The sequence below is a fragment of the Eptesicus fuscus genome, chromosome 1 (assembly GCF_027574615.1).
Source record: "Eptesicus fuscus isolate TK198812 chromosome 1, DD_ASM_mEF_20220401, whole genome shotgun sequence".
NCBI lineage: Eukaryota > Metazoa > Chordata > Mammalia > Chiroptera > Vespertilionidae > Eptesicus > Eptesicus fuscus.
Genome location: NC_072473.1, coordinates 40,731,388 through 40,757,326, shown reverse-complemented (window position 1 = coordinate 40,757,326; position 25,939 = coordinate 40,731,388). Strand labels below are relative to the sequence as shown.

Genomic DNA, 25,939 nt, shown 5'->3' with positions numbered 1-25,939 from the left:
ATACCCTTTATTCCACTCCTTTGCCTATTTTTAAAATTTTATTAAATTTATTGGGGTGACATTGGTTAAAATAACATAAAACTCAATAAAACATCAGCAGCATACTATATCACGTGCTCACAATCCAAATTCAAGTCTCTTTCCATCCTCATCCCCTTCTTTGCCTATTTCAACCTCCACCCATTCCCCTTTCTCTCTATCACCATATGATAATCTGTGACTATGTCTCATATATGTATGAATATATATATATATATATATATATACTAGGTTAATAATGGTGGATTTTGTAATCAAAGAAAACATGATAATTTCAAGAGAAACATCAGAAGTGCTTTAAAGCACTTTATTTAGTCCATTGCTAGCTACACATTTCCCCCATCTTTCAGGTAATCTGTGGATTCTGTCCCAATAGAACTTTTCTTGTTTTGAGACAAACCATTCAGACACCAAATTTTCCACTTCTTTGTAAGTTTTGAAGTGCTGCTCAGAAGGTGCATGTGCCATCGATCGGAACAAGTGGTAATCTGAAGGAGCAAGGTCTGGTGAATACAGTGGGTGGGTTAATACTTCCCGGGAAAGATCTTTTAACGTGTCTTTAACTGGTTTTGAAAAGCCTGGTTCAAATTGATTATTTGTTGTCAGTAGCCATCAGTATTAATGGTTTCACCTGGTTTTAGAAGCTCATAATACACCACATTTTCCTGATCCCACCAAACGCAGAGCATTGTCTTCTTTCTGAAGCGATTTGGCCTTGCAGTGGATGTTGATGGTTGAGCTGGATCAACCCATGATTTTGTGCATTTGGGATTCTCAAAATAAATCCACTTTTCATCACGAGTAACAATTCGATGCAAAAAAGACTTTCTTTCTTACTGTTGAAGCAACATTTTACTGATGACTTTTCGGTTTTCCATTTGTCTTTCATTCAGTTGATGTGGCACCCATTTTCCTTCCTTTAAAATCTTTCCCATTGCTTGTAAACAATCAGAAATTGTTTGCTGAGCAACGTTTAATCTTTCTGCAAGTTGTTTTTGAGTTTGACATGCATCTTCATCCAATAATGCTTGTAATTGTTGGTCTTCAAACTTTTCCGGTTGACCTGGACGTTCTTTGTCTTTCACATCAAAATCATCACTTTTAAAGTGTTTAAATCAGTGTTCACAAGTATCTTGAGATGGAGCATGTTCACCATAAGCTTCCCAAAGTATTCAGCAGCACTTTTCTTCAAAATAAAGTAATGAATTAAAGATTCCCGCAAATGATCTTTTGTGGCATAAAATTCGACATTTTTAAGTGTAAAAATATCTATGATATTAACACCTTCAGAAAATTTGACATATGAAGTTTTGAAGCTTGTCAATACAACAACATAGCATACATATCAAATCGCATATATATCAACATATGTGTTTAGTTTTTTTTTTTTTTTTTGTCTAGAGGATTTATCCAGTGATGTTAATGGGGTATTAAAGTTTCCTACTGTGATTGTATTGCTGTCAATCTTCGCTGATATCTTTCAGAAGTTTTTTTTTTTTTCTTTTAGTGTATTTGGGTGCTCCTGCATTGGGTGCATATATGTTTATCAGTTATATCCTCTTGTTGTATCGATCCCTTTAGAATTATAAAGTGGCCTTCCTTGTCTCTTGTTATGATCTTCACTTTGAGGTCTATTTTGTCAGATATAAGTATTGCTACCCCAGCTTTTTTTTTTTTTTCATTTCCATTTGCCTGAAAGATATTTTCCCATCCCTTCAATTTCAGTCTGTGTGAGTCCCTTGTTCTGAGGTGGGTCTCTTGTAGACAGCATATATATGGGTCATGTTTTCTTATCCATTCGGTCACTTGATGTCTTTTGATTGGATCCTCTAATCCATTTACATTTAATGTTATTATTGATAAGTACTTGTTTGTAGCCATTTCTATTCTTTATGCTTGTGTTCCTTCCTCCCTTTCTATTTCTTCTTTTTACAGCATTCCCTTTAGCATTTCTTGCATTGCTGGCTTGGTAGTGATAAACTCCCTTCGCCTTTTTTTTTTTTTTTTTTTGTCTGCAAAGCTCCTGATTTGCCCTTCAATTTGAATTATAGCCTTGCTGATAGAGTATTCTTGGATTCAGTTCCTTGCTTTGCATCACTTTGTATACTTCATTTCACTCCCTTCCGGCCTAATGTGTTTCTGTTGAAAAATCATTTGATAATCTGATGGGAGTTCCTTTGTAGATAACTGACTCTCTCTTGCAGCTTTTAAGATTCTCTCTTTGTCATTAACATTTGCCATTTTAATTATGATGCATCTTGGTGTGGGTCCTTTGGGGATCATCTTGTTTGTGACTCTCTGTGTTTGTGTGACTTTATTCTTCCCCTAATCAGGGAAGATTTTTGTTTTTTTGTTTTTTTGTCATTATTTCTTCAAATAGGTTCTCTAATCCTTGCTCCTGTTCTTGTCCTTCTGGCACTCCTATTATGTGTATGTTATTTCGTTTCATGTTGTCCCAAAGTTCCCCTAGGCTCTCCTCCTGCTTTCTAATTTTTTCCTCCAATTTCTGTTCAGATTGGACTTGTTTCTCTGCCCTACATTTTAAGTCACTAATTTGGCCCCCCCACTTCTTCTAGTCTACTGTTGAAACCCTCCATTGTGTATTTTATTGTAGCTATATCATTTTTGACTTACCCTTGATTCTTACATAAGTTGTTGATTTTCTTGTCCATCCGGTTTATGAACTGGATGACCATTACTAGTACACTGAATTCTTTTTCTGACATATTGCATGCCTCCATTTCATTTACTAGTAGTTCCTTTTCTGACGATTCCTCCTTTTCTTTCCTTTGGGGGTTATTTCTTTGTCCTCCCATTTTTGCTATCACTAAAGGGTCTAGGCGCCAAGTTGCATGGGATTTGTGGCACTGTGGCGGGTCAGCGGGAGTGTTGCATGCACTGAGAGTCTCGGGAGAGAGTCTTGGGAGAGAGTCTTGGGAGTTAGTCTCGGGATTTGGGAGAGAGTCTCGGGAGAGAGTCTCAGGAAAGTTCAGGCATGAGGACTCATGGCCACAGGGGTTCTGTGGGAGCCCTGTGCATGCCGAGAGTCACAGTAGTGTCCAGGCGCCAGGATGCATGGAGCTTGTGGTGCTGCAGTCGATCAGCAGGAGGGGAACACACTCTGGGACTTATAGGAGCCTGAGGCCAGGAGGGCTGGATTCCTGGAGTCCACGGGTCTGTAGCTGTGGTAGCAGGTTTTTGGCCTGAGTGACTGTAGAGTCCCAGGTTGTGTCTGAGGTCAGTCTGTGTGGTGGTAAGGCTGGGCTCCTAGTCATGGAAGCTCTGCCCTTCAAGATGGCATGGTTTCAGTGCCAGTGCCTGCTGCCCAGGAGTGCTTTCAGGGGTAGTGGAGGCTCCCCATCTAAGAGAGCTTGATCCACCAACTCCTGAAAGTTCTACAAGGATCTAACTGTTCCTCACTCAGACACACACACACCACACAGGTCCACACACTCCCCTTTCACTCCCTCACTCACACTCTCTCCCTCACTGCCTGCCGCCATCTTAGGATCTGGGGAAATTAATTCTTATATGGCAAGTTTGTGAATGATTCTATATTTGTGTATATTTCCTCATGAAATTGAATAATTTCTCATTTCAGTCCCTTTTTTAAAAAAATGTTTATTCAATAAATGAATGAATGAATACAGTTCTACTTTCCAGACTGATGTATTAGTCAAGATGGCCCAGGTTGTGCTATGAAAGCAAACAAATCCAATATGCAATTGGTTCAAAAATCACAAAGGTTTATCTCTTGCCCATGCCATATATCCAACTGCACATCAGCAAGAGGACTTTTTTATTATAGCCACTTAAGGATGCAGGCTGGCAGATTAGCCATCATCTCAAACATTGCTGATCATTATGCCAGAAAAATGATGTATGGAGAGTTTCATCATAGAAGGTAAGTGCTCTAGCTTAGAAAGTACCAACATAATTTCCTTTCTCAAATCCTTGACCAGTCACATGGCCCCACTGAAGCACAAGGGATCCAGGAAGGAAAATCTACTATGTGCCTGAAAGAGGCAAGAATCAGAAATACCTGGTGAATAGCATTAATAACCACTATACCTTGTTAACTGGGACTAATGCATTGCTTTTCTCTTTAGACTCTGAGCACCCTGAAGATATTGACAAGCAACATTTCTGGTATATACTACTGCATAGCTATGAACAAGGTTGGCATTGATGAGAGAAGCATACATTTCTATGTCTCAGGTAAATTCTGAACTGGGGTGGATAAAGCATATAGGACTGGTCTTCTATGATGTGATTAGAGATGCATGGAAAATATACCTTTTCTTATCCAGCTCAACTCCAAGACTGCAAAGTTGACTGAAAATTTGTAACATATAGCTCATTTTTTTTAAGGTTAAGGCAGAATTTGGCTGAAATGCTAATATCCTGGAAGGGGCAACACATTAAATTAGTATAAAACAATAATACCTTAGCAAGAATCTGATTGTTATAACTTTCTTTTGTTTTTAGTTTAATTTATAATATTTCCAGCTCCCACACATCATGATTTAATTTGCTTCTTTCAATGTCTAGTTAAAATTAGGTTGTAGTCAATAATCTAAGTGATGAGAATAAAACCTCAGGAATTGATATCTAATCTTGTGCAGAACTAAATTAATTTATTATAATTTTATTTTATTTACTTTTAAAATAAATTTATTGGGTGACATTGATTAATAATATTATATAGTTTTGAGGTTAAAATTCTATGATGTATCATCTGTATACTGCATTGCATGAACACCACCTAAAATCAAATCATCTTCTATCACCATATATTTCCCCTCCTTTATCCTTTACTACCCCTCAGCTCCCTTCCCTCTGGTAACCAGAATACTGTTGACTGTGTCTATGAGTTTTTATTTATTTCCTTTGTTCATTTGTTCCTTTTAGTTTTATATACCACATGTGAGTGAAATCATATGGTTCCTAACTTTTTCTTTCTGACTTATTTCGCTTAGCATGATATTCTCAAGATTCATCCATTTTAATCATATTAATATTTTATTCCTTAAAGAATGATACTTTAATCATTCTTTAAAACTGAAAGCATTATAATTTATTATAAATATTTTAAAAGTTTGAAACAATTAAATAATTTCTTAAGCCAATTCTTTTTTTTTTTTTTACTACATTCTCATTGATTGTATAACCTTAAATAAGTTGCTTCAACCTTTGACTTACATTTTCTCATATATACAATGGAAATAAGGATACCTACTTCAGGGCATTAGTATATGAGGATTAAGTGAGACAGTATTTATGAAGTAGCTGACACATATTGTCTTCAATAAGTGATAAATATTATGTATACATTCTCCAGCCATGAGCAATAGTGAGAAAATGTATGTAGCCTATATAGTGAAGTACTTTGGAGAGTCATAATAGGCAATCTGTATATATTTATATCTCTATGCCATCCTCCTATCTTATTTTGCTCCTGAGGACATTAGAGGGAAATGACAGAGTGAGGCAAAGAAGAAATAATGTGACCAGGTACCTGGTCAGTCAGAATGCTTCATCAAACTTAGGTGGAGGTAAGGTTGTTGAATAGGAAAGTGATTTCTGAAATGAACTCTGGACAGTTTCATACTTCTTGTTCACTAGCAAGTGTGGTATAATGATTATCACCGTGTAGTTTATACTTCAGGCAACTAAAGAAAAACAAGTGACACTTCTGGAGTGAGGAGTGGTGAGCAGAAGAACTAAGCTCTCTACTTTTTATTATTATTATTTTTTTAGCTCTCTACTTTTTAAAGGTAATTCCACTCCTAAATTGTCTTTTGTGGCAGATAAGGCTGAGACTACAGAGAAAATTGTAGAATGTGCCATGGATTGTTAACCTTGATAAATCAGGTGTGAAGAATTATCACAAATAAGTAGTTTTGTTCAACTGAGAGCTTGCAAAACTTCTGGAAAGAAGTTGGAGAACTGACCACAATGGATAATTTATTAGTATAAACCACTGCTGCTGTGGAGAGCTGCTGAGTTTTCAGTCACTCATGGTTTTCCTATAAGAGCTTTGAAGACATTCTGTAAATGTCAGATCAATGAGTCTGCCTTTCATATTCTGGAGACTGATTGAGTCCATAAATAATAATAATAATAATAATAATAATAATAATAATAACAACAACAACAACAACATTGAGCACTAACCATAATTAAACAATAGCAGCCACAAATAACATTCATTGAGCACAGTGCCAGATATTGTGCTATGTGTTTTGAATGGTTTAATACAACTGATCCTCAAGATAGTTAATACAGCAGGTACTTATCATTTCAGAGCTGATGTAACTGAAGTACAAATAAAATACAGCTGGAATGTGGTGGGACTGGGTGGCATGGCTGCAGAGTCTATACTCTTAAGTACTTGCTTAATCTTTGAGCTCACTAAAACACAGAGCCAACCCATACCATATAGAGACATTTGATATGATTTCTATAAAAATAAAAAAATAAAAAGACCACAGGGGGAAAAACAAAACAAAACACTCTTCTAAGACTGATACTATGAAGAAAAACAACTTGATTGGCCAGGACAAAAGACCTATTGGCCTAGATTCTGCACAAATAAATTACTTTTCTCTTCAGATATTTACTCCCTGATAGCCACTGCTGCCATAACTCTGGCCTTAGAGAGGTTCTGTGCTCCTGCCAATGTTCACATTCAAAGATGGAAAGGGGTCATTTCCTTGATTCTTTGTAGCTTAGTTGGCTTAAAGCTGAAATATTCAAAATTATTTTATTGAAAGTTTTACAAAACTCAAGAAATATCACCTTCTAGGAGGGCATCATAGAACTGTGCAATCTGGCTTATATTCAGCTTATGAATTACCACAGAGGTCCTGTTTTAGCTTACTCGGAGATAGTTTCTGTGTAGCTGATAATAATTTATACTTCTATCCCCAGAGGGTCAATTTAGGTTCTTAGACTCCTTGAAGCTTAGGACAAAGGCCCTCTCTTCAGTTTTCTAGCTTATTTGAGTAGTACTCTCTGTGTTTTTGTTGAATACTTGTATCCTAAAATATTACTCCTGAAAATAGTATCTTAACCATCCTAAACCTACATAGACCTCATCAAGATGAACTTCTTAGAATTGCTTGGTAAAGCAAGCCACAGTAAAATGTTCACACAGAAGCACACACACCCAGAGAGTCATTTCTTCATAGTTCCTATTCTCAGGCCTTACTAACTTATAGGAATTATTAAGGAGGATACATGTATGTAAGAATGAAACATTGAACATAATTCATTTAGATTTTCAGAATGCCCTCTGTATAGAAACTTTTAGAATGTTCCACCCTAGAGAGAATGTAAAAGGAATGAAGTCACAATGACATTGTAAGAATGATTTATGTAAATTGGACAAAAGAGGATCTTCTCTAGTTGAGAATTTATAAATAACAGCACGTGCTCTGGGATTTGTTCTGAGACCAGTCTTCTTGATCTGAAAACAGAATTCACAGTTATATGTAGTTTCCAAGCTATCAGATAATACTAAGTATTTTCAGATAGTCAAAGCTGAGCCAACAGGGAAACACTTCAGGATAATTTCAGAGGCAGTGGGCCTTGGAACTAGAGACAGTACTTAGGCCAGAGAATGGGTGAGACGAGTAAAAGGCAGTTTATGTCCAAATCTTCCTGGCTTCTCTCTCCGTCTCTCCTTCAAGTCCTGTGCCTCTATCTTTAGTAGAAACAACATACTGGAAGATAGAATACTGGATTATGTCTTTTATTAGGCTTGTTTTTGTTGAATATTTGGATCCTAAAATATTACTCCTGATAATAGTATCTTAACCATCCTACACCTACATAGACCTCATCAAGATGAACTTGTGTGAACATTATACTGCGGCTTGCTATACCAAGAAATTGGAGTCTATGAGTGGCAGATATGCCCCCATCACACATACGTAAGACTGAGTCATTGAGAATGGAAGCAGGAAAGTCAGCCTTTTCCCTATTTTTTTCTGATCAGCAGCTTATATCCTTTCCTGAGTTGTGTAATAACTTTATGGGAAACAGCTGAAGTGAGCTGAAGAAGTTCAAAGATGGATGTCCCAACAATACAATAAGGGAAGTAGTCCCCAAGGGAGATGGGATTGTTCAAGCAACTCACTCTACTCCTCAAACCCATTACAAATTATGCATCAAATATACCGAATTTAACTATAATTTCATTGTTCTAATTTCAGCTTCCTCTCCCACCTCCATTCTGTTCTCCATGGAAACAGCCTGGCAATTCACTTATAAACATCCTGTTCTAGACTTAGACATTGTTACATGCCCCAATATGCTTGATTTTCCCTAAGCTACTCAGAAAAAAGACTGAAAGACTGTTTATGCATCAGACATCTTCATTACCAATAAATGCCCCATCCAATTTATTCTGTGGAGAGAGGAGAAGAATATGGTGATGTTAGGTTGTAAGAAAACATGAGTCCGAGCCCATAGGCGAATTATGGATTAGAAATTAGAAAACTGGTGATATGGTCTTTGTTCCATTGCCAAGCCTTGTTGTATGATCATGGTAAATTACATCCCTTCTCTGGGACTCAGTTTTTCTATTTATAGTATGGCAGAAAAAAAGAGATAAAAATATACAACTGCATTTCCATAACTTAATGATTTTGTGAAAAGTCTTAAGTCACAATGTGAGGAGTATTGGGAGAAAGAAAGAGATAAGAAAGGTGGGAGGTGTGGGAGATGAGGAAGGAATGAATCTCTGTTCTTAGTGTTCCAGACTCTGGATGAAAATCTGCCCTCTGTTACTTTGACATTTTATAAACTTCCTATTTATATAAATATTTTTGTCCATTCATTAGCACATTTCTGACAAGTTTACAGGACAATTGAAAAAGGGTCTGTCATTTCAGATTATTTTGCTTCTCTCTTTTACCTAGCCCAACCCAGAGTCAGTTTGACTCTCCTGATAGCTTCAGAAGCAGAAGCCAGAGGATACAGAAGTTTTAAACTAAATCAGTCAAAGATAAAATACAAGGAAATTAAGACTATTATTATTATTATTATTATTTGCAAATATAGAATGAGTCAGAAAAATCTGTTAACTTTCTGTCATTTTCTAAAATCACCTCAGCTGCCCAATCTAGGTGGCTGCATTAGCTGAAAAGAGGAACCTCAGATGAACATACAGGTGTTCTCTGGGCTCTTCTACATGACAGTGAATTTTGGTTTTAAGTGAAATTTACCATGTGTACAGGGAAGTCTCCAGGACAGGGCATTTCTACCCTGATCCTAAACAGCCCAGAGCACAGTCTCAGCAATGGATACCAGTTAAGATGTGGCTTTGCAAGCATAATTGCAGATAGTTCCTACCAGCTCTTTCCTCTGTCCCCATTGGTGGGTAGAGACTGGGGCCATCACAGCTTTGTTTGAAACTGAACTTCTTTCTTCTCTAAAATGAATGACTATTCAAAGCTCACAAGCTTGAGCCCCAACATAACAGAAGGAATTTACTGTTGGCAAGTTGCTTCTTAGCATGAAAGACTACTGAGCAGAATAGGACCTTCCTAAGCAGACAGTATCCTACCTAATAAAAAGGTAATATGCAAATTGGCCGTACCATTGACACACCCACAAGCCACGCCCACACGCCAATCAGAGCAAGTATGCAAATTAACTCAACCAAGATGGCTACAGCCACAGAGAGCAAGGTTTCCCAGGTAACAGAGCAAGCCAAGCTTTCTGCGAGTTGTTGCAGGCCTAAGCCTCCACTCAAGCTACAAAGTTTCAATTATAGAAGGTGAATTAACTGCTACAGAAATGGCTGCCAGCCACGGAGGGAGCAGCAGGCTTGGCTCCACTCCAGGCTACAAAGTTTCAATTGTAGAAGGAAAATAAATTCCAGATACCAGGGCCTCTGCTTGGGTTGCCAGGGGGTATGGCTGGCCTGCAAACCACCACAGGTCCCTCGCTCAGGTCGCCCCATGCCCCAAGGGAACCCCCACCCTGATCTGGGACACCCTTCAGGGAAAACCAGCTGGCCCCCACCCCTGTATCAGGCCTCTATCTTTTCTAATAAAAGAGTAATATGCAGATTGACCATCACTCCAACACACAATATGTCTGCCCCCATGTGGTCAAAGATCCTGCCCCCATGTGTACACAAGATGGCTCCCACAAGATGGCCAGCAGGAGAGGGCAGTTGGGAGGCACCCGGCCTGCAAGGGAGGGCAGTTGAGAGGGACCAGGCCTGCAAGGGAGGGCAGTTGAGAGGGACCAGGCTTACAAGGGAGGGCAGTTGGAGGTGATCAACCCTGCAGGCGAGGGCAGTTAGGGGTGACCAGGCTGGCAGAAGAGGGAAGTTGGGGGCAAACAGGCTGGCAGGGGAGCAGTTAAGCATCAACCAGGCTGGCAGCAGAGTGGTTAGGGGGTGATCAGGCTGGCAGGCAGCAGAGGTTAGGGGCAATCAAGAAGGCAGGCAGGTGAGCAGTTGGGAGCCAGCAGTCCTGGATTGTGAGAGGGATGTCCGACTGCCTGTTTAGGCCCGGTCACGTGGGATCGGGCCTAAACAGGCAGTCGGACATCCCTCCAGGGGTCCCAGATTGGAGAGGGTAAAGGCTGGGCTGAGGGACAACCCCCTCTCCATGCACAAATTTCGTGCACTGGGCTTCTAGTGAAAAAATAAATGGGTCATATCCAAAGCCTCTTTTCCATGTCATATGTCCAAAAGCAGTGGAATGAAGTAGAATCAAACCCCTTCTAGTTGTTGCTCAAAATACAAATAAGACAACATACAAGGATTGTCTGTCTGAGTCTAACAGTGGAGGTAGCATATGAGCTACTCATCTTTTCCAGATAAAATTAAACTGAGTCTTAAAAACACAGGCACCCAAAAGATGAAAAATATAGTATCTCAAAATGGAGTCTCCAAACTCTCCTTTACCCTAAAGCTAAGTTCTAATGGAATAACTGACACTTCTCCCATTTATAACTCAAGTCCAATGAGGATTCTGATTTATAAGCAAAATAGTGATTTTTGAATGGCTTTACTTCTGCCCCAACTAAGGGATAGATAGATAGATAGATAGATAGATAGATAGATAGATAGATAGATAGATATTGAACATTTCATCATTTTTTAAAAAATAATTGCAACCTAAGGCACATATCTAATATTGTATTTTTATTCACTGAACTTTTTTTGTTGAGAGTGTTACAGATGTACCCTGTTTTCCCCCTTTTGATGCCCTCCACCTGGCTGTCACCCATCCCAGGCCTTCACCTATCTATTATCTGTGTCTATGGGCTACATATAAAAGTTCTTTGATTAATCTCTTCCTGCCTCCTTCCCTCCCATCATCCCTCAGATCTGTCAGTCTGTTCCATGCTTCCATATCTATGGTTCTACTTTGTTCATTAGATTCCACATATACTGGTAAGTGAGATCATGTGATATTTGTCTTTCTCTGACTGGTTTATTTCACTTAGCATAATGATAATAATAATAATTATTATTATTTATTTAAAAAATCAGGATTTGTAATTTTCATAGTGAAAAATTTTAGGTTGAGACCTGGGCTTTTAAGGAAGAAATAGCTCATTTAAAGTGACTTAGCTGATCATTTGGGTTCAGCTGACCTTTGGCCCCTACCATGGCTTGTATCTGAGATGCAGCAAAGCTAAAACAAACACAAGGAATCTGGAATTGAGGTTTTCATACCTAAAGCCGCTTGGCTATCTCTGGAAAATCTCCAAAGGCTTTGATGTATATGAGTTCATTTCTTTTCCATTTTTCACAAAAATTAATAGCATTGTGGTTTCCAGCTAGATGTTTTTCCTTTAAAATTTTATTCATTTCTGATCACAAGGTGCAGAGAAGTAAAAAAGGGCAATTCTGGTGACTCCACAGCTTTTTGTGCATCTGTAAATACCTTGTACAACACCAAGTTCATCCTGTTCCCAAGTGTCACCTCATGTCCTAACAGCTGCACATTATAGTATCTGATCATGTGGAAAGTTTAACCTTGTGTTTTCCAGCTTACTTGTAAATATTAAAACTGAACTAACTATTCTAACTGTTGATTTCCTAGAGCTGTCAAGAGTAGGTCACAGGCAAATTATGCTCTACAGCTGTTGGAGCCATTTACACTTTTTAAAACGCCTTTCTTAAACAGCAGTATTTGAGGCCCCTTCTGTGTTCTTAGACTTCGAAGGTCAAAGGTGCCCCGGAGGTCCCTCAAATCCTAGGGCCATGATGGAGTAAGGGCAGACCATACCAAGCATGAAGAATTAATAATTTTATTTGGCTCAGACCAGGACTCCAGGAGTCTTGAGGACCCCTGTGTACCTGTTAATTTTCTTCTTCACATTCTTTTTGGCTTGTTTCCTAGCCTCAGGAGCTGCTTTTTCTTCCATTAATGGATCTTGGCCTTCTCCTACCTCTTCTCCTCCAGAGTGGCTGTGACTGCCTGGTACTTCTAGCCAACCTCATGAGCCACGTGCCCTAGGTGGACAAACTTCCATGTAGGCTTCAGAGGCACAATCTTGAGAGCCACAGAAACCACCATTCGCTATTTCTTGTCATAGGGTGACAGCATTCCATCAAACACTTTGAGGCAGTCCAAGGTGGCCTGGCCTCACTTGATTTTTTCAGGCACCATGCTTTGCAAGGTCTACCAAAAGATGCTGCTGGGGGCTTAGAAATGGTAAGGACAGCAGGATGGCTTGGTGTTCATCCCCTTGTAGAAAAAGACCTAGTACTTCAACTTGTTTCTGTAAAAATCACTGGAAATGTTGTTGCCCTGCTTGGCCACAGTTGCTTCCTCCTTGGCCACAATTGCCCCCAGATGGCCCAGGAGATGGCCTCAGCCATCGACCATGAGGATCTGTCCCTCCACCACCCTTGGCAATCACCTGGGAAATGTACAAAAGATTTTGGGATTCAAAAGATGCTCTGTGCTTCTAATATGCCTCAGATGGAGAGTTTTCTAGACAGCTTTTGACTTTTCTAGAAGCAAAATGTATGGGAGGGTATTCTTAGAAAGTTAAGGGCCAGTGTCATAGAGTGTAGAAAAGCTTTTGTTTATTGTCCCTTCTCAGTGTCCTAGAATAACCCATTGTCAGGATCCTAAAGATCCTGCTAAATCACCTAGTAAAACCTTCCTCTCCCTTCTTTGAATGCCACAACATTTCTACCAAGAAGTCACTCAACTTCAGCTTGGGTGTCCATGGTTATATAAAACTGTTTCCCTACTTCCCAAAGAAACCTGTTTAACCTTGGAGCATCTCTATTAGAAAGCTTGCCCTTATAGTAAATTTGCTTCCATCCACACTCCTAAACTCATTGAAGTTGAAACAAAGACTGTCAGCTTACTTACTCTTCACAGTGACAGACCTTCAAATATCTGATGAAAAAAAAAATCCAGGTTTTTAAACTTGAATTTTTTCATCTAGTCCTCATAAGTCATGGTTTCTAGGGTACACAACATATGAGAAAGCAAGTATTTTACTTGCATGAGTCATTGGAGATATCTATATTAGGCTGGGATGGGGAAAAAAAAGCAGTGGCACATACTCTGAAATGTCAGGCTTGAAATCCATACATCCATATGGCCGTATAGGGCAAAGGGAAGAACGAGGAAGGAGGATACTAGAGACTCAAATGTAACCAGCAATACCACCATAACTTCCTGTTAGGTTCACTGGTCAGGTAAATTTCAGTAATGTTGATAACAGAGTAGCCTACCTACTTGTGTATCCTCTAAAAATCTCTACATAACAAAATACCACAGATTGGATGGCTTAAACAATATGAATTTATTTCTTATAGTTCTTGAGCCAGGGGAAGGCCAAGATTAATGTGCTGGACAATTTGGTTCCCTGGTGAGGGCTCTCTTTCTGGCTTGCAGATGTTTGCCTTCTCATTGTTTCTGCACATGGTAGAGAGATAGAAAGTTCTTGTCTTTCTGCCTCTTATAAGACCACTAATCCCATCATAAGGGTTTCACCCTCATGACCTCATATAAACTTCAAATTACCTCTAAAAAGTCTCAACTCCAAATAGCATCACATTGGATTTTAGGACCTCAACATATGAACTGGTAGAAGGTGGGCACAAAAATTTAGTCTATGACAATAAAGTATTTCATCCATCCCAGTACTCAGTTCTTTTTTAAATAAGACATTAATAGCTTCCGAGGCTACAGCTGAAAAACATCTTCATAGCATAGAATTCAGGGCTTTGTCTTTATCTCTCAAGATTTCAGACATACATGAGAACTTTTGTCAGGAAACATGATTCAACCTGGCATGAAGCAAGGATGTTTACTTTTCTGAGACCGTCTGACCTTTTAGTGCCTGAATTTATAATGGTTTAAGGCCAGGAACCATAGCTATATTAAACTCATCGCCCAAAAGTTAGTCTACAGGATCCCCATCAATATATGTTGTCAACTGCATTACAAAAAAAGTTTATCATTAATCATAATATTTAAAAACATTTGTTAATTCTTGAGTGTTCATAAAATGCTTTGTAATAACCAAGAAAGGATTCCTTACTTGAAGCAGTTTTATAATCTAAAGAGTCAAGACAAGCTAATGACAGAGACAAGATGGATATCTATAAAAAAGACTCAGGACATTTATAAAAATAAAAATATATCATGTGATAGTTTGCTTCAAATTTATGAAATACAGTAAATGAATATTAATTGTTTTCATACTCTCCATGAGGTATCCTCAAGAATCTTACAAATGAACTGATAGTAAAGAGAGACATGTGACTAATACCTCAAGGTATTATGTATATAATTTCAGATAGTATTAGCCCAAGCAAGGGAGAAGTCAATTTGGGTGGCACACTATAGCCAAAAGGGCTTCAAAAAACACAGAACACTAATTGATGAATAGTTATTATTTACAAAACAAATATGTTTGGGAATGGCATTTTAAGGGAAGAGGTTGGCATGAGCATAAGTTATACATATTGGAATTAACCAATCAACACTCATTCATTATAGCAATATTTATTGGGCATCTGTGACATGATAAACACTATGCTACATGTTAGGACTATGGCACTGACTAAAACTTATGTAGTTCTTTTCCTCATAGACTTTACATTGCAGTGATAGAAAGAAGCAGTAATGCATAAGAGAGAGAATATTAAGATAGAGTGGAGAAGCCTACTTTTGAGTGGGTGGACAGAGGAGAACTGTCTGAGCAGATAAATTTTTACTTGGCATTGGAAGATTAGCATAAGCCAATGTGAAATATTTGTGGAGCATGTGGAACAATTGGGCAAGTCAAAACAAAGGATTTATGGAGAAGATAAATGATGTGGTTGATGAGGAAGTGTGGAGCCTTAGAGAATCCTACTTTGAATAAGTGAGGGAAGAATATAAACTTTATTTGGAGGCAGTGGGAAGTCATTGAACGCTTGGGATAGTGGTTTTGATCAAAATTATGGTTCAGAAGGATGAATGAGGTGGCCTGTGGAGACTGTTTGGTGTATAGTGAGACTGGAGGATAACAACTCAGTTAAGAAAGCATTTAATTGTTCAGGAATGAGGTAATGACTGCCCACAATGGGATAGCTACATAGTGGAGACAGAAAGGACGGGTGAGGAAAAGTTATGCCAAAGGAACAATTGATAATATTTGGCAAGTGATGGGAAGTGAGATGTGGAAGGTGAGGGGGAGAGAAGGATCAAAGATAACAGTGAGGTTTTTATTCTTGGTTATAAGAAAAAGGTGTCTTCAACCACAGAAAAATTTAAAGGAAGGATTGGTCTGAGAGGGGAGGGCCAATTATTCCATGCTCAGCAGTCATTTACACATGACTAAATAAATGGGCCTTCTGCATCAACAATTTGATGCTAGTGTTCAGGGATATGAAGGTGCACTATTGAGTGGATTAGATAACAGGGGCCCAGAATTTGAAAATTGTCAGCTCAACTGTTTAGACAGCCATATTTTTCAATCAAGAATATCACTGCTCTGATTGATTAAAACGTAGACTTTACCAAGTTTATTGAAGTTACATGGGTTTAAAAAAATAGGTTTCAAGTGTAAAATTCTATAATACAACATATATATTGTATTGTGTATTCAACACCCATAGCCTAGTCTCCTTCCATCACCATTTATCCCTTCTTTACCCTCATCTACCTCCCCCACCACCAAAATATATTTTAAAAAACCAACACTGAACCTAGAGTGATGCAAGAGATATTAGATAAAAGAAATTAAGAAATTATTTATTTTAACCTGGCTGGTGTTGCCCAGTGGTTTAGCATAGACTTATGAACCAGGAGGTCATAGTTTGATTCCTGGTCAGGGCACATGCATGGGTTGCAGGCTCTATCCCCAGTACAGAACATGCAGGAGGCAATTGATCAATGATTCTCTCTCATTGACGTATCTATCTATCTCTCCCTCTCCCTTCCTCTCTGAAATCAATAAAATATATATTTACAAAAATTATTTGTGTTTATAACAACATTCTGTGAGCCCTAATACAAAATATTACTATATTTTTAAAAAGAAGTAGACTTTATCAATATAAATATTGGTACAGATAACATTGAGCAATTCTTGGGGTGCTTGAAGCAAGTAGCCACAAAAAAATACCCGATAATACAATGGCATGACAAGTAGAAAATTTTAATCATTTAATTCTAATTACAAAGCTTTGACTGAAAGATTACCTTCTATCATACCTGACCCCCAAAAGACATGTCCCCCCCAAAAAAACTAATGGATTAAAACCTCTAGGCCTGGATCAGGACAACTGGTTGTTCTTATCGAACAACTAATCTCCCCAGGCTATTTGTAGTCATTTCTATTTAAAATAAAGTGTGTGCAAATGTGTGTGTGGGTGTGTGGGTGTAATGTTCAGATACAAAAATTGTTTTATCTTTTGGAGGTAAGGACATTGGTATGGTAGTCAATTATTTTTTTATAACTTATATCAATCCTATTTGCAAAAAGGATTAAAAGTGTTTTTGCATGCTATATTTCAAGTAAAAATCTGGGTATCCAGAGTTTCATTTTCACAAAGCTGTCTATTTTCTTTCCTAATCACATCTGTGATAAACTATTCAGTGCTTAAAATAGTTTCACTACCCTTTTTTCCAGAGGGATTTTGCATTTAAGTACTATTTTCCTGTAAACATCATGTTTTAATTCAAAAAAAGCATCTGTAATGTAGATTCCAAAATAAGAACTTACCTGTGGAGTGGCAGCATGAAATTGCAAAAATGAAAACTCACATCAGTAGACCTGGTGTCTCAGTCTTGTTTCTGCCATCTATTTGGATTTATGTTTTATGTTAATCTATGAAATTAGGTTGGTGATATTATTTGTCTGAGGCTTGTTTTTAAAGATAACATGAGGGAATTGCTTTGAAGGTTTGTAAGTTGAACCATATATATGTTAGACATCCATATTGGCAGAATCTCAGACTCTGTAATACTCTGGTGTTAATACTGGAATGATCCTGAAAATTCAAGGTAATTGGGTCTTTACTATTGGACATTTGTCCTTAATGGAATATATTTTATTTCTGCAACTTGGATTTCAGGAAAAAGAACAAAGTGTGTTGCTGTATGTCAGTTTATCTGGTCTTGTCATATTCACAGTGACATTTCTTCACCCTCACAGATGTGACTGGCTTCATGGAGGCAGAACCCCTGGTCTCAACAATTGAGGGCTATGATGCTCGGCTCAAATGCAAGGCAGCTAAATATATCTACACTCAGCTCGCTTGGTTCAATCCCCTTGGAGAGAAGATTCCTGTTATATACACAGAAAGCTTAAAAAATAACTACTCCATCTCATTGACACTGGTGATTAAGAATGTGACCCAGAAGGATAAAGGGCAGTATAAGTGCAAGGCTTGGACTCAGAGGAACATCACCAAGATAATGCAACATAATACTCAGCTCTTAATTAGAGGTAGAATTGGAGGGACTTCTCCATCACTTTTTAGCATTTAAGACAACTACTGTGTGGGATGTGGAACCAGAATAGGGCTTTTACTTACTTCTGTCTTACTTATAGGCTGGACCAGTCAATCTTTTGTTTCCTGAAGCCTCTTGGAGACATTTCAAGGAAAGGGTCTTGTATACTCTGTGTTAAACAGATGATAGAAAAATTTGGGAATGGAATTTTTTGTCCTTCTAATACCAAAACTCTTCAGCAGCCACTTTCATTGCTTGCAGTGGCTAAATATGACCTTGAAGAATACAAAATGTAAACCATCACACACTTTACCCTTACAGTAGATTTTATCCCCATCTATCCTCTCTTTTCCTTCATAAGGTAACATTTAACCATCCAATGTCTGATTAAACATGAGGGGTAAAACAGAGATTAAGTGATTTATATGTGGTATCCTTCCTCAAAAATCTTGCCTTTTTACCCTGTTCTCTATAGAAAAAGTTGCTCCATTCATTATTGAGAATCTTACCAATATTGAGGTTAACAGCAGTGGAAAGATTTTGCTGGATTGCAAAGTGAGTGGAACACCACGGCCTAACATCCACTGGTTGAAAAATGGGGTTCCTATTATTCCTGCTTCAGGTGAGTCTGAAGATCTTATGTAGTTGTTTCCAGTCAAGAGGGCTTGAGTTGGTGCAGCTCCTTTGAGATTACTTGACTTTGAAACTGTCCCAAGATTGACTTAATAAGATAGGGGCTCGACATATTCTAAGATTTGGCTTCAGTGCAAACACTTCAGAAATAATGGGGGATGTTGTTGATACAGGGATCTTCTTTGAGAACAACAACCTTATTATTGAGCGAGCCAAAAAAGAAGATGAGGGCTTCTATCTGTGCAAAGCAACCAATGAGTTGGGGGAAGTCAGCACAGCAGCTTTTATCACTGTGGAAGGTAAGTTGGAAATTCCTGGATATATTGATAATCAGTAATGGAACCCCAAAAATAAAGAAAATGCATTTGGTGATGGGGGCACAGGGTAGAGAAACAATGGAGAAGGCAAACATGGATATACAGTTAATATATCCACTTTCAATGAGAAGGTATGTGGAATAGCATGATTTAGAAAACCTGAGTTCAGAACCCCATACTTGTTTCGAACTTGTTGGGATCTAATGTAAGCCTTTCTGGGTCTCAGATTTCTCATTTCTAAAATGAGAATAACACCAGCTGTGCTCTATTTTTTAGAGGTGATACAAATGAAGGCCAAGATATGGGAATGTTTTACAAAATATAATGTATCAAATGGCATTACTTCCCTTTTGTTGGTTGGAAAATATTTGATGGCATTTGGAAATATAAAAATAGAAAGTTGACCACTTTTAATTGTGAATATGAAGCCCAAAGAAAGTAAGACACTTGCTAAAGCTTGTGGCAAGGTGTTTTATTCCAATGTCCTATGCTATTATGATGACTATTTAATTGTTAAAGACGAAGTTGTATCTGTTCAAAGAAATGCTATGGATTGGACTAACCATCTTGGCATCTCTAAAGCCTTTTGCACATTCGGCTAGATATACTCTTCTAGGTCATATCAGGCAAACCATATAAGCTGATTTAACAATCTGGCCTGACATTGGTCTGAGATAATCCACAGAATGAACTAAAAAAATGGGAAACTGGTAATAATAAGATAGATAAAATAAGTTATACACTATACTGTGCTATTTTCACTTCTCATTATCTCATTTAATACTCTGGATAACCCTATGTGGCAAGTATTTTATTATTCCCATTTTTATTTTTATTTTAAAATTTTTTCTTTATTGTTCAAAGTATTACAGATATCCCCTTTCCCACCCTATTGATCTCCACTACCCCACTTCCATCTCCTCCCCAGGCCTTCCCTGGGCTATGCATATATGCATGTAATTCCATTGGTTAATCTCTGAAATCTGTCTCTACCACTTAACAGCTGCATGACCTTGAGGAAATTACTAACATTTCTGTGCCTCAGTTTGCCCATCTAAATAATAACTATATTATTCCCATTTTCAGATGGGCAAACTGAGGCACAGAAAGGTTAGTAATTTCCTCAAGGTCATGCAGCTGTTAAATGGTAGAGCCAGGATTTCAACTCAGGCAATGTGACACCATACTTCACACCTATTTTGGCTTTGTCCTTGAGAGCCAGCTAATTAGGCAGAGCATAACTTTAAATGTTTCATTTTGGCTTTCTGCCTCAGATATATATCTGTATACAATATTTGTTCAGTTCTTTCTTTTTAGTCATCTAGTACAATTACCAAGGATTTTTTTTTCTATAAGTCTCAGAAGGCAATGCCCACACTCCATAAAAATTTCATATATGCACAAACACAATTTGGCACTTGGTGACATTTGTCCTTTAAAAATAAATGTGATTTGTAAAAGACAGTAATTTTCTCTTTCTTTCGGTCAGTTTCTACAATGTACTAACTCATTTTTATTTTAATAAATTCTGTCTTCAATGTCTTTACAGGCTCTGAAGACAAATCCAATATTGAAGTCATTATTCTTGTTTGTACTGGCCTTGCAGCTACTCTTTTCTGGCTTCTTCTCACCCTGGTCATTAGAAAACTCCGAAAGGTAGGAGAGAAAAAGCACTTTGGGGCTTTGGGTCTGGCTCATGGTATACTTTGTGTTTCAGAACAAGCTCTTGGTAGATGGATTATTTATCTAGGCAATGGGGAGAGACTATACACTGAGTGGCCAGATTATTATGATCTCTGAATGCATAATAATCTGGCCACTCAGTGTATATCCTATATAATAAAAGGCTAACATGCAAATTGTCCCCTCGACGAGGAGTTCGACCAGCAGGCAGGCCGGCCAACCACCCATGTCCATGTCCCCTCCTCCTAGCCAGGCTCGCCGGACCCCACCCATGCATGAATTCATGCACCGGGCCTCTAATATATATATATGTATGTATATAATATATACTGTATACTGAGTGGCCAGATTATTATGCATTCAGAGATCATAATAATCTGGCCACTCAGTGTATGTACAAGCAAGTAGTGTGTATGTGTGTGTGTATGTGTGTGAGAAAGAAGAGAAATTGGGGACTAAAATGTAATGGAGTTTGTTTTTTTTATTGAAGAGAGAGAGAGAGAGAGAGAGAGAGAGAGAGAGAGAGATTTGTTGTTCTGCTTATTTATGCATTCATTGGTTGATTATTGTACATGCCCTGACCAGGGATCAAACCCACAACCTTGGTGTATCAGGATGATGCTCTAACCAACTGAGCTACCAGGCCAAGGCCTGTAATGTTTTTACTTTATGCCTCCTTTAACATTGGGAACTGGTATAAGAATACACCTACCCACTCAGATTCCATTTCAATTTTTTTTTTAATTTTTCAATTACAGTTTACATTCAATATCATTTTACTAGTAGCCCTGCACACGAATCCGTGCACCAGTAGCTCTCTGTGGGGCCTGGCCACTCTGCGCCTGCTGCCCAGAGGCTCTCCGTGGCCCAGAGGACCATCTGTGGCCCTGTGGGTGGGTGAGTGGTTTTGCTTCCCTTCACTCTCAGTAGCTTACAGATTTTGCTTACTAGGGGAAAAGGTGAGAGAGGGAGGGGGGCAGGCTTCAGCACTAGCACCCTCCAGGCACTTTACTCCAACCATTGATCACCTCTTTTGAGGCCTGGGTGCAAGAGTGTGTAATGCCCAACCCCCTGTGGCTTCAGGCTTTTGCTTTCTATGAAAGAAGGTTCAGGGAAGTGGGTGATGCTTCCTGCCTATTTTCTCCTCATCTTCAGATTCCCCGTGCTACCCCCACCACCAGCAGCAGTCGCTCTGGTCTTCAGCTGGCACTGATCTTCCCCATGAGCCTCCAGGGAAGCCCAGGGGAAGGAGCTTGCAAGTACAGATTCCCCTTGTAAAGGTGCCTCTTCCCCCCGCCCCCAGCTACAGTTGGCATTAACTATTACTTTATATTGCCGGGGTGACAATGCATGCCTTCCGCACCCTGGCCTGGCCAAAGGCCCATCCGCAGCCAGGCAACTTGCCTTTTTGTCGCGGCAACGAAACAAGCATTCCGCCAGGCCGCTCACACTGCCTGCTCTCAGTGGCCATCCCTCCCCCCCCCGGGACTGTGGGACTCCAGCAGGACTGAGAGGACTGGGTGCTGTCATCTTGTGGCTATGGGCGTGGCCATCTTTGTGACAGAGTGAAGGATGATTTGCATATTACTCTTTTATTAGATAGGATATTACTTTCAGCTGTACAGCATCATCGTTAGACAGTCATATACTTTACAAAGTGATCCCCCTGGTATTTCCAGTACCCACTGGCACAATACACAGTTATTACAATATTATTGACTATAACTCCTATGCTGTACTTTACATCCCCCTGACAATTTTGTGACTACCAATCTGTACTTTTCAATCCCTTCACCTTTTTCACCTAGTTCCCCATCAACCAATTCCTCTGGCCACCACCATTCTGAGTTATTTCACTTGGCATAATACCCTCTAGGTCCACCCATGCCATTGCAAATGGTAAGATTTCATTTTTTATGTCCGAGTAATATTTCATTGTATAAATGCACCACAACTTTTTTTTTAAATATTGATCTTTATTGTTGAAAGTATTACAGATGTCCCTTTTTTCTCCCATTGACCCCCTCTACCCTGGTTCCAACCCCTCCCCTTCTGTACCACAACTTTTTAAAAATATATTTTTATTGATTTCAGAGAGGAAGGGAGAGGGAGAGAGAAAGAAACATCAATGATGAGAGAGAATCATTGAGTGGCTGCCTCCTGCACGCCCCCTACTGGGAACTAAGCCTGCAACCCAGGAATGTGCTCTTGACCAGAATCAAACCTGGAGCTTTTCAGTCCACAGGCCAACACTCTATCCACTGAGCCAAACCAGCTAGGGCTGTACCACAACTTTTTAATCCACTTGTCTATTGATGGGCCTATCTCCAATTTTAAGTTGGTATAACTAATGCTTTTAAGAATTATTTTTAGGGGATTTTACTGTATCACCTTGATTGTAGTTTAATATTCATGCACTGGGGGAAGGGTCCCTCAGCCCGGCCTGCACCCTCTTGCAGTCTGGGACCCCTCAGGGGATGTCTGGGGCTCTTGCAGTCTGGGACCCCTCATTCCTTACCACCCGCCTGCAGCGGAGGTGGCAGGAGAAGCTCCCGTCACTGCCACTGCACTCGACAAGCATGAGCCCGACTTCTGGCTGGGCAGTGCTCCCCCTGTGGGAGCGCACTGACCACCAGGGGGCAGCTCCTGTGTTGAGCGTCTGCCCCCTGGTGGTCAGTGCACAGCATAGCAACTGGTCATTCCACTGTTTGGTCGATTTGCATATTAGGTTTTATTATATAGGATATATATTTTATATTGACTAATGTGATATATTTTAGTAGAATATAGATAAATATATAATTGTTACAACTAAAGCCCTATTAAGTGATTAATTGGCTTTTATTGACTTTTGTTTCCAAGGCTACTTATTCTAAAAATATTTTTATGTGTTACAAAATCCATTTTATAAAAGTTAAACTATTAAGAGAAAAATTAAAGTGTCAATTTAGGCAAAATCTCCTTTTGCTGAGAACTGATACAGGTAATTGGCAGGAAGACAACATTAGGCCTGATTTACAAAATGTGTCAAGAAGTCTTCTAGGCCAAGCTAATGGAAAACTGTGGTAGATATCCCAGGGGTGTCATGGAGTTCCAAGATTTCCTGCTAGTTGAGCCAGCCAGCTGTCTCTCATACTTTTCTTTCATTAGACTCCAGGTACTCAGATTTCTTTTCTCAAATGATGAAAAGAAATTACTTCACACACTTCCCTTGAGGCTGGCTACAGAGTTTGCCAATCCTACTGGTTTTCCTTAGCTTGCTAACATTGAACACAAGAACCAGACCTTTTGATTTAAAGGGTTTTAATGTTATCACAAGAAAGAAATAAGAGGTACAAAACTTAATTCAGGGATGTGAAGTGAGATTGACAAAAGTTCTGGAATATTATTAAGGTTCTCCTAGATATTAGCTTTACTCTGGGATCCCTTATTCCACATGTCTTTCTATTTTCTTTAATAATAGAGGTAAAACATAAATCTTTTCCCTATCCCTAGAACATTCTTCTGCTCCTCTTTTTTTTTTTTTTTTTTTTGAAGCGGGGGGGAGGGAAGACGGGGAGTAATTTTTATTTTATTTTATTTTATTTTATTGTTTAAAATATTACATATGTGTCCTTTTCCCCCATTGACCTTCCCCCTGCCCACACCCACCCCCAGCACATGCCCTCACTCCACTAGTGCCTGTGTTCATTGGTTATGCTTATTTGCATGCATACAAGTCCTTTGGTTGATTTCTTACCCTCACCCCATGCCCCACCTTCCCACTGAAATTTGGCAGTCTGTTTGATGCTTCTCTGTCTGTGTATATTTTTGTTCACCAGTTTCTGCTGTTCATTATATTCCACAAATGAGTGAGATCATGTGATATTTATCTTTCTCTGATTGGCTTATTTCACTTAGCATAATGCTCTCCAGGTCCATTCATGCAGTTGTGAATGGTAAGAGTTCTTTCTTTTTTATAGCAGCATAGTATTCCAGTGTGTAGATGTACCAATGATTTTTAATCCACTCACCTGCTGATTGGCATTTAGGTTGTTTTAAAAATCTTAGCTATTGTGAATTGTGCTGCTATGAACATAGGGGTGCATATGTCCTTTCTGATTGTTGTTTCTGGTTTCATGGGATATATTCCTAGAAGTGGAATTACTGGGTCAAATGGGAATTCCATTTTTAATTTTTTGAGGAACCTCCATGTTTTCCACAGTGGTTGCATCAGCCTGCATTCCCACCAGCTGTACACGAGGGTTCCCTTTTTCTCTACATCCTCGCCAGCACTTGTCATTTGTGGATTTGTTGATGATAGCCATTCTTACAGGTGTGAAACATTCTGACATAAAGATGCATCTAGGATGGTGATAGAGATTGGAAATAAAAGGCTATGTGGTCAAGTTGGTCATTTCAATCTCAGGGAGACTCTAGATGGATGATGTCCACCCTTGATCACAGGAAAAGTGGCTCAAGTCCATGATTTCCCATTTGGTCTCCATATGAAGTTTGAGGTATAGTCACCTACTTTTCCTTGACTCCCTTAATCACAAGTTAAGTAGATATTTGATGTGCCTTAGGCCCTGGTCAATGCTGGAGCCAGAGTCATAATCCCCTAGCATTCACATATTTCTTCTCTTCTGCTAACTTAATGTGTGTAACTTTCATCAAGCACTTTGCTTCTCTGATCGTTTATTTCTCCATCTGTAAAGTGAGGAGATTGGCCTATAGCAGTGTTTTCAAACATTTTTTATGCAAAGACCATCAGTGAAAAATACATTTTCTGCCACAATCCAGTATAAATGAGTCAAGAGTTTTATTTAAAATTTCTTACTTCTACTTTATGTAATACACTTATATTTTATTCTATTTTTTAAATGCTGCCTGTAAATTTCTATATATTTTCAACAAACTGATAAGTCATAATCCACACATTGAAAGCACTATACTAGAAGGTTTCTAAAAGCTCTTCAAACTATTTATAAAGTCCCGCAATTTCATTTTTCTAACTGTTTTTTTTTCTTTAAAATAGAGTTTTCTCGATATTGAGAGAGAAATCTATACTGGGAAATGTATGGCTGGGACATGGAGATTTTGTGGTGTTCAGCTAGACCCATCTTAGAGACAGAGACATGATCCACTAGGCTAGCTTCTTCTAGAGCTGTCAGCATAGTGATAACGTCAGTGCTTACACCAACTTGGGCTTAAATAACCCAACCTTATGACAGGTAGGAGTCATACTTTCGTAAGATTTAGAGAAAAATGACTGATAGCAAAGACTGTTCTTGAAACTAGAGGTGGTGAAATAACAGTAACAAAAAGATGCTGAAGATC

At 38.8% G+C, this 25,939-nt stretch overlaps 1 protein-coding gene and 1 pseudogene across 1 annotated transcript in view; one reads left to right on the top strand and one right to left on the bottom strand.

Moving 5' to 3' along the window:
• LOC114229025 (vascular endothelial growth factor receptor kdr-like) overlaps nt 1-25,939 on the top strand; it is a 677,074-nt gene that overhangs the window by 314,886 nt on the left and 336,249 nt on the right. Inside the window, exons 12-16 of the mRNA XM_054714449.1 lie at nt 4,149-4,257; nt 17,689-17,982; nt 18,463-18,609; nt 18,794-18,919; nt 20,487-20,593. Of these exons, the coding sequence (XP_054570424.1) occupies nt 4,149-4,257; nt 17,689-17,982; nt 18,463-18,609; nt 18,794-18,919; nt 20,487-20,593 (783 nt within the window). The remainder of the gene's footprint in view (nt 1-4,148; nt 4,258-17,688; nt 17,983-18,462; nt 18,610-18,793; nt 18,920-20,486; nt 20,594-25,939) is intronic.
• Nucleotides 12,334-13,626, bottom strand: LOC103302532 (60S ribosomal protein L13a-like; annotated as a pseudogene).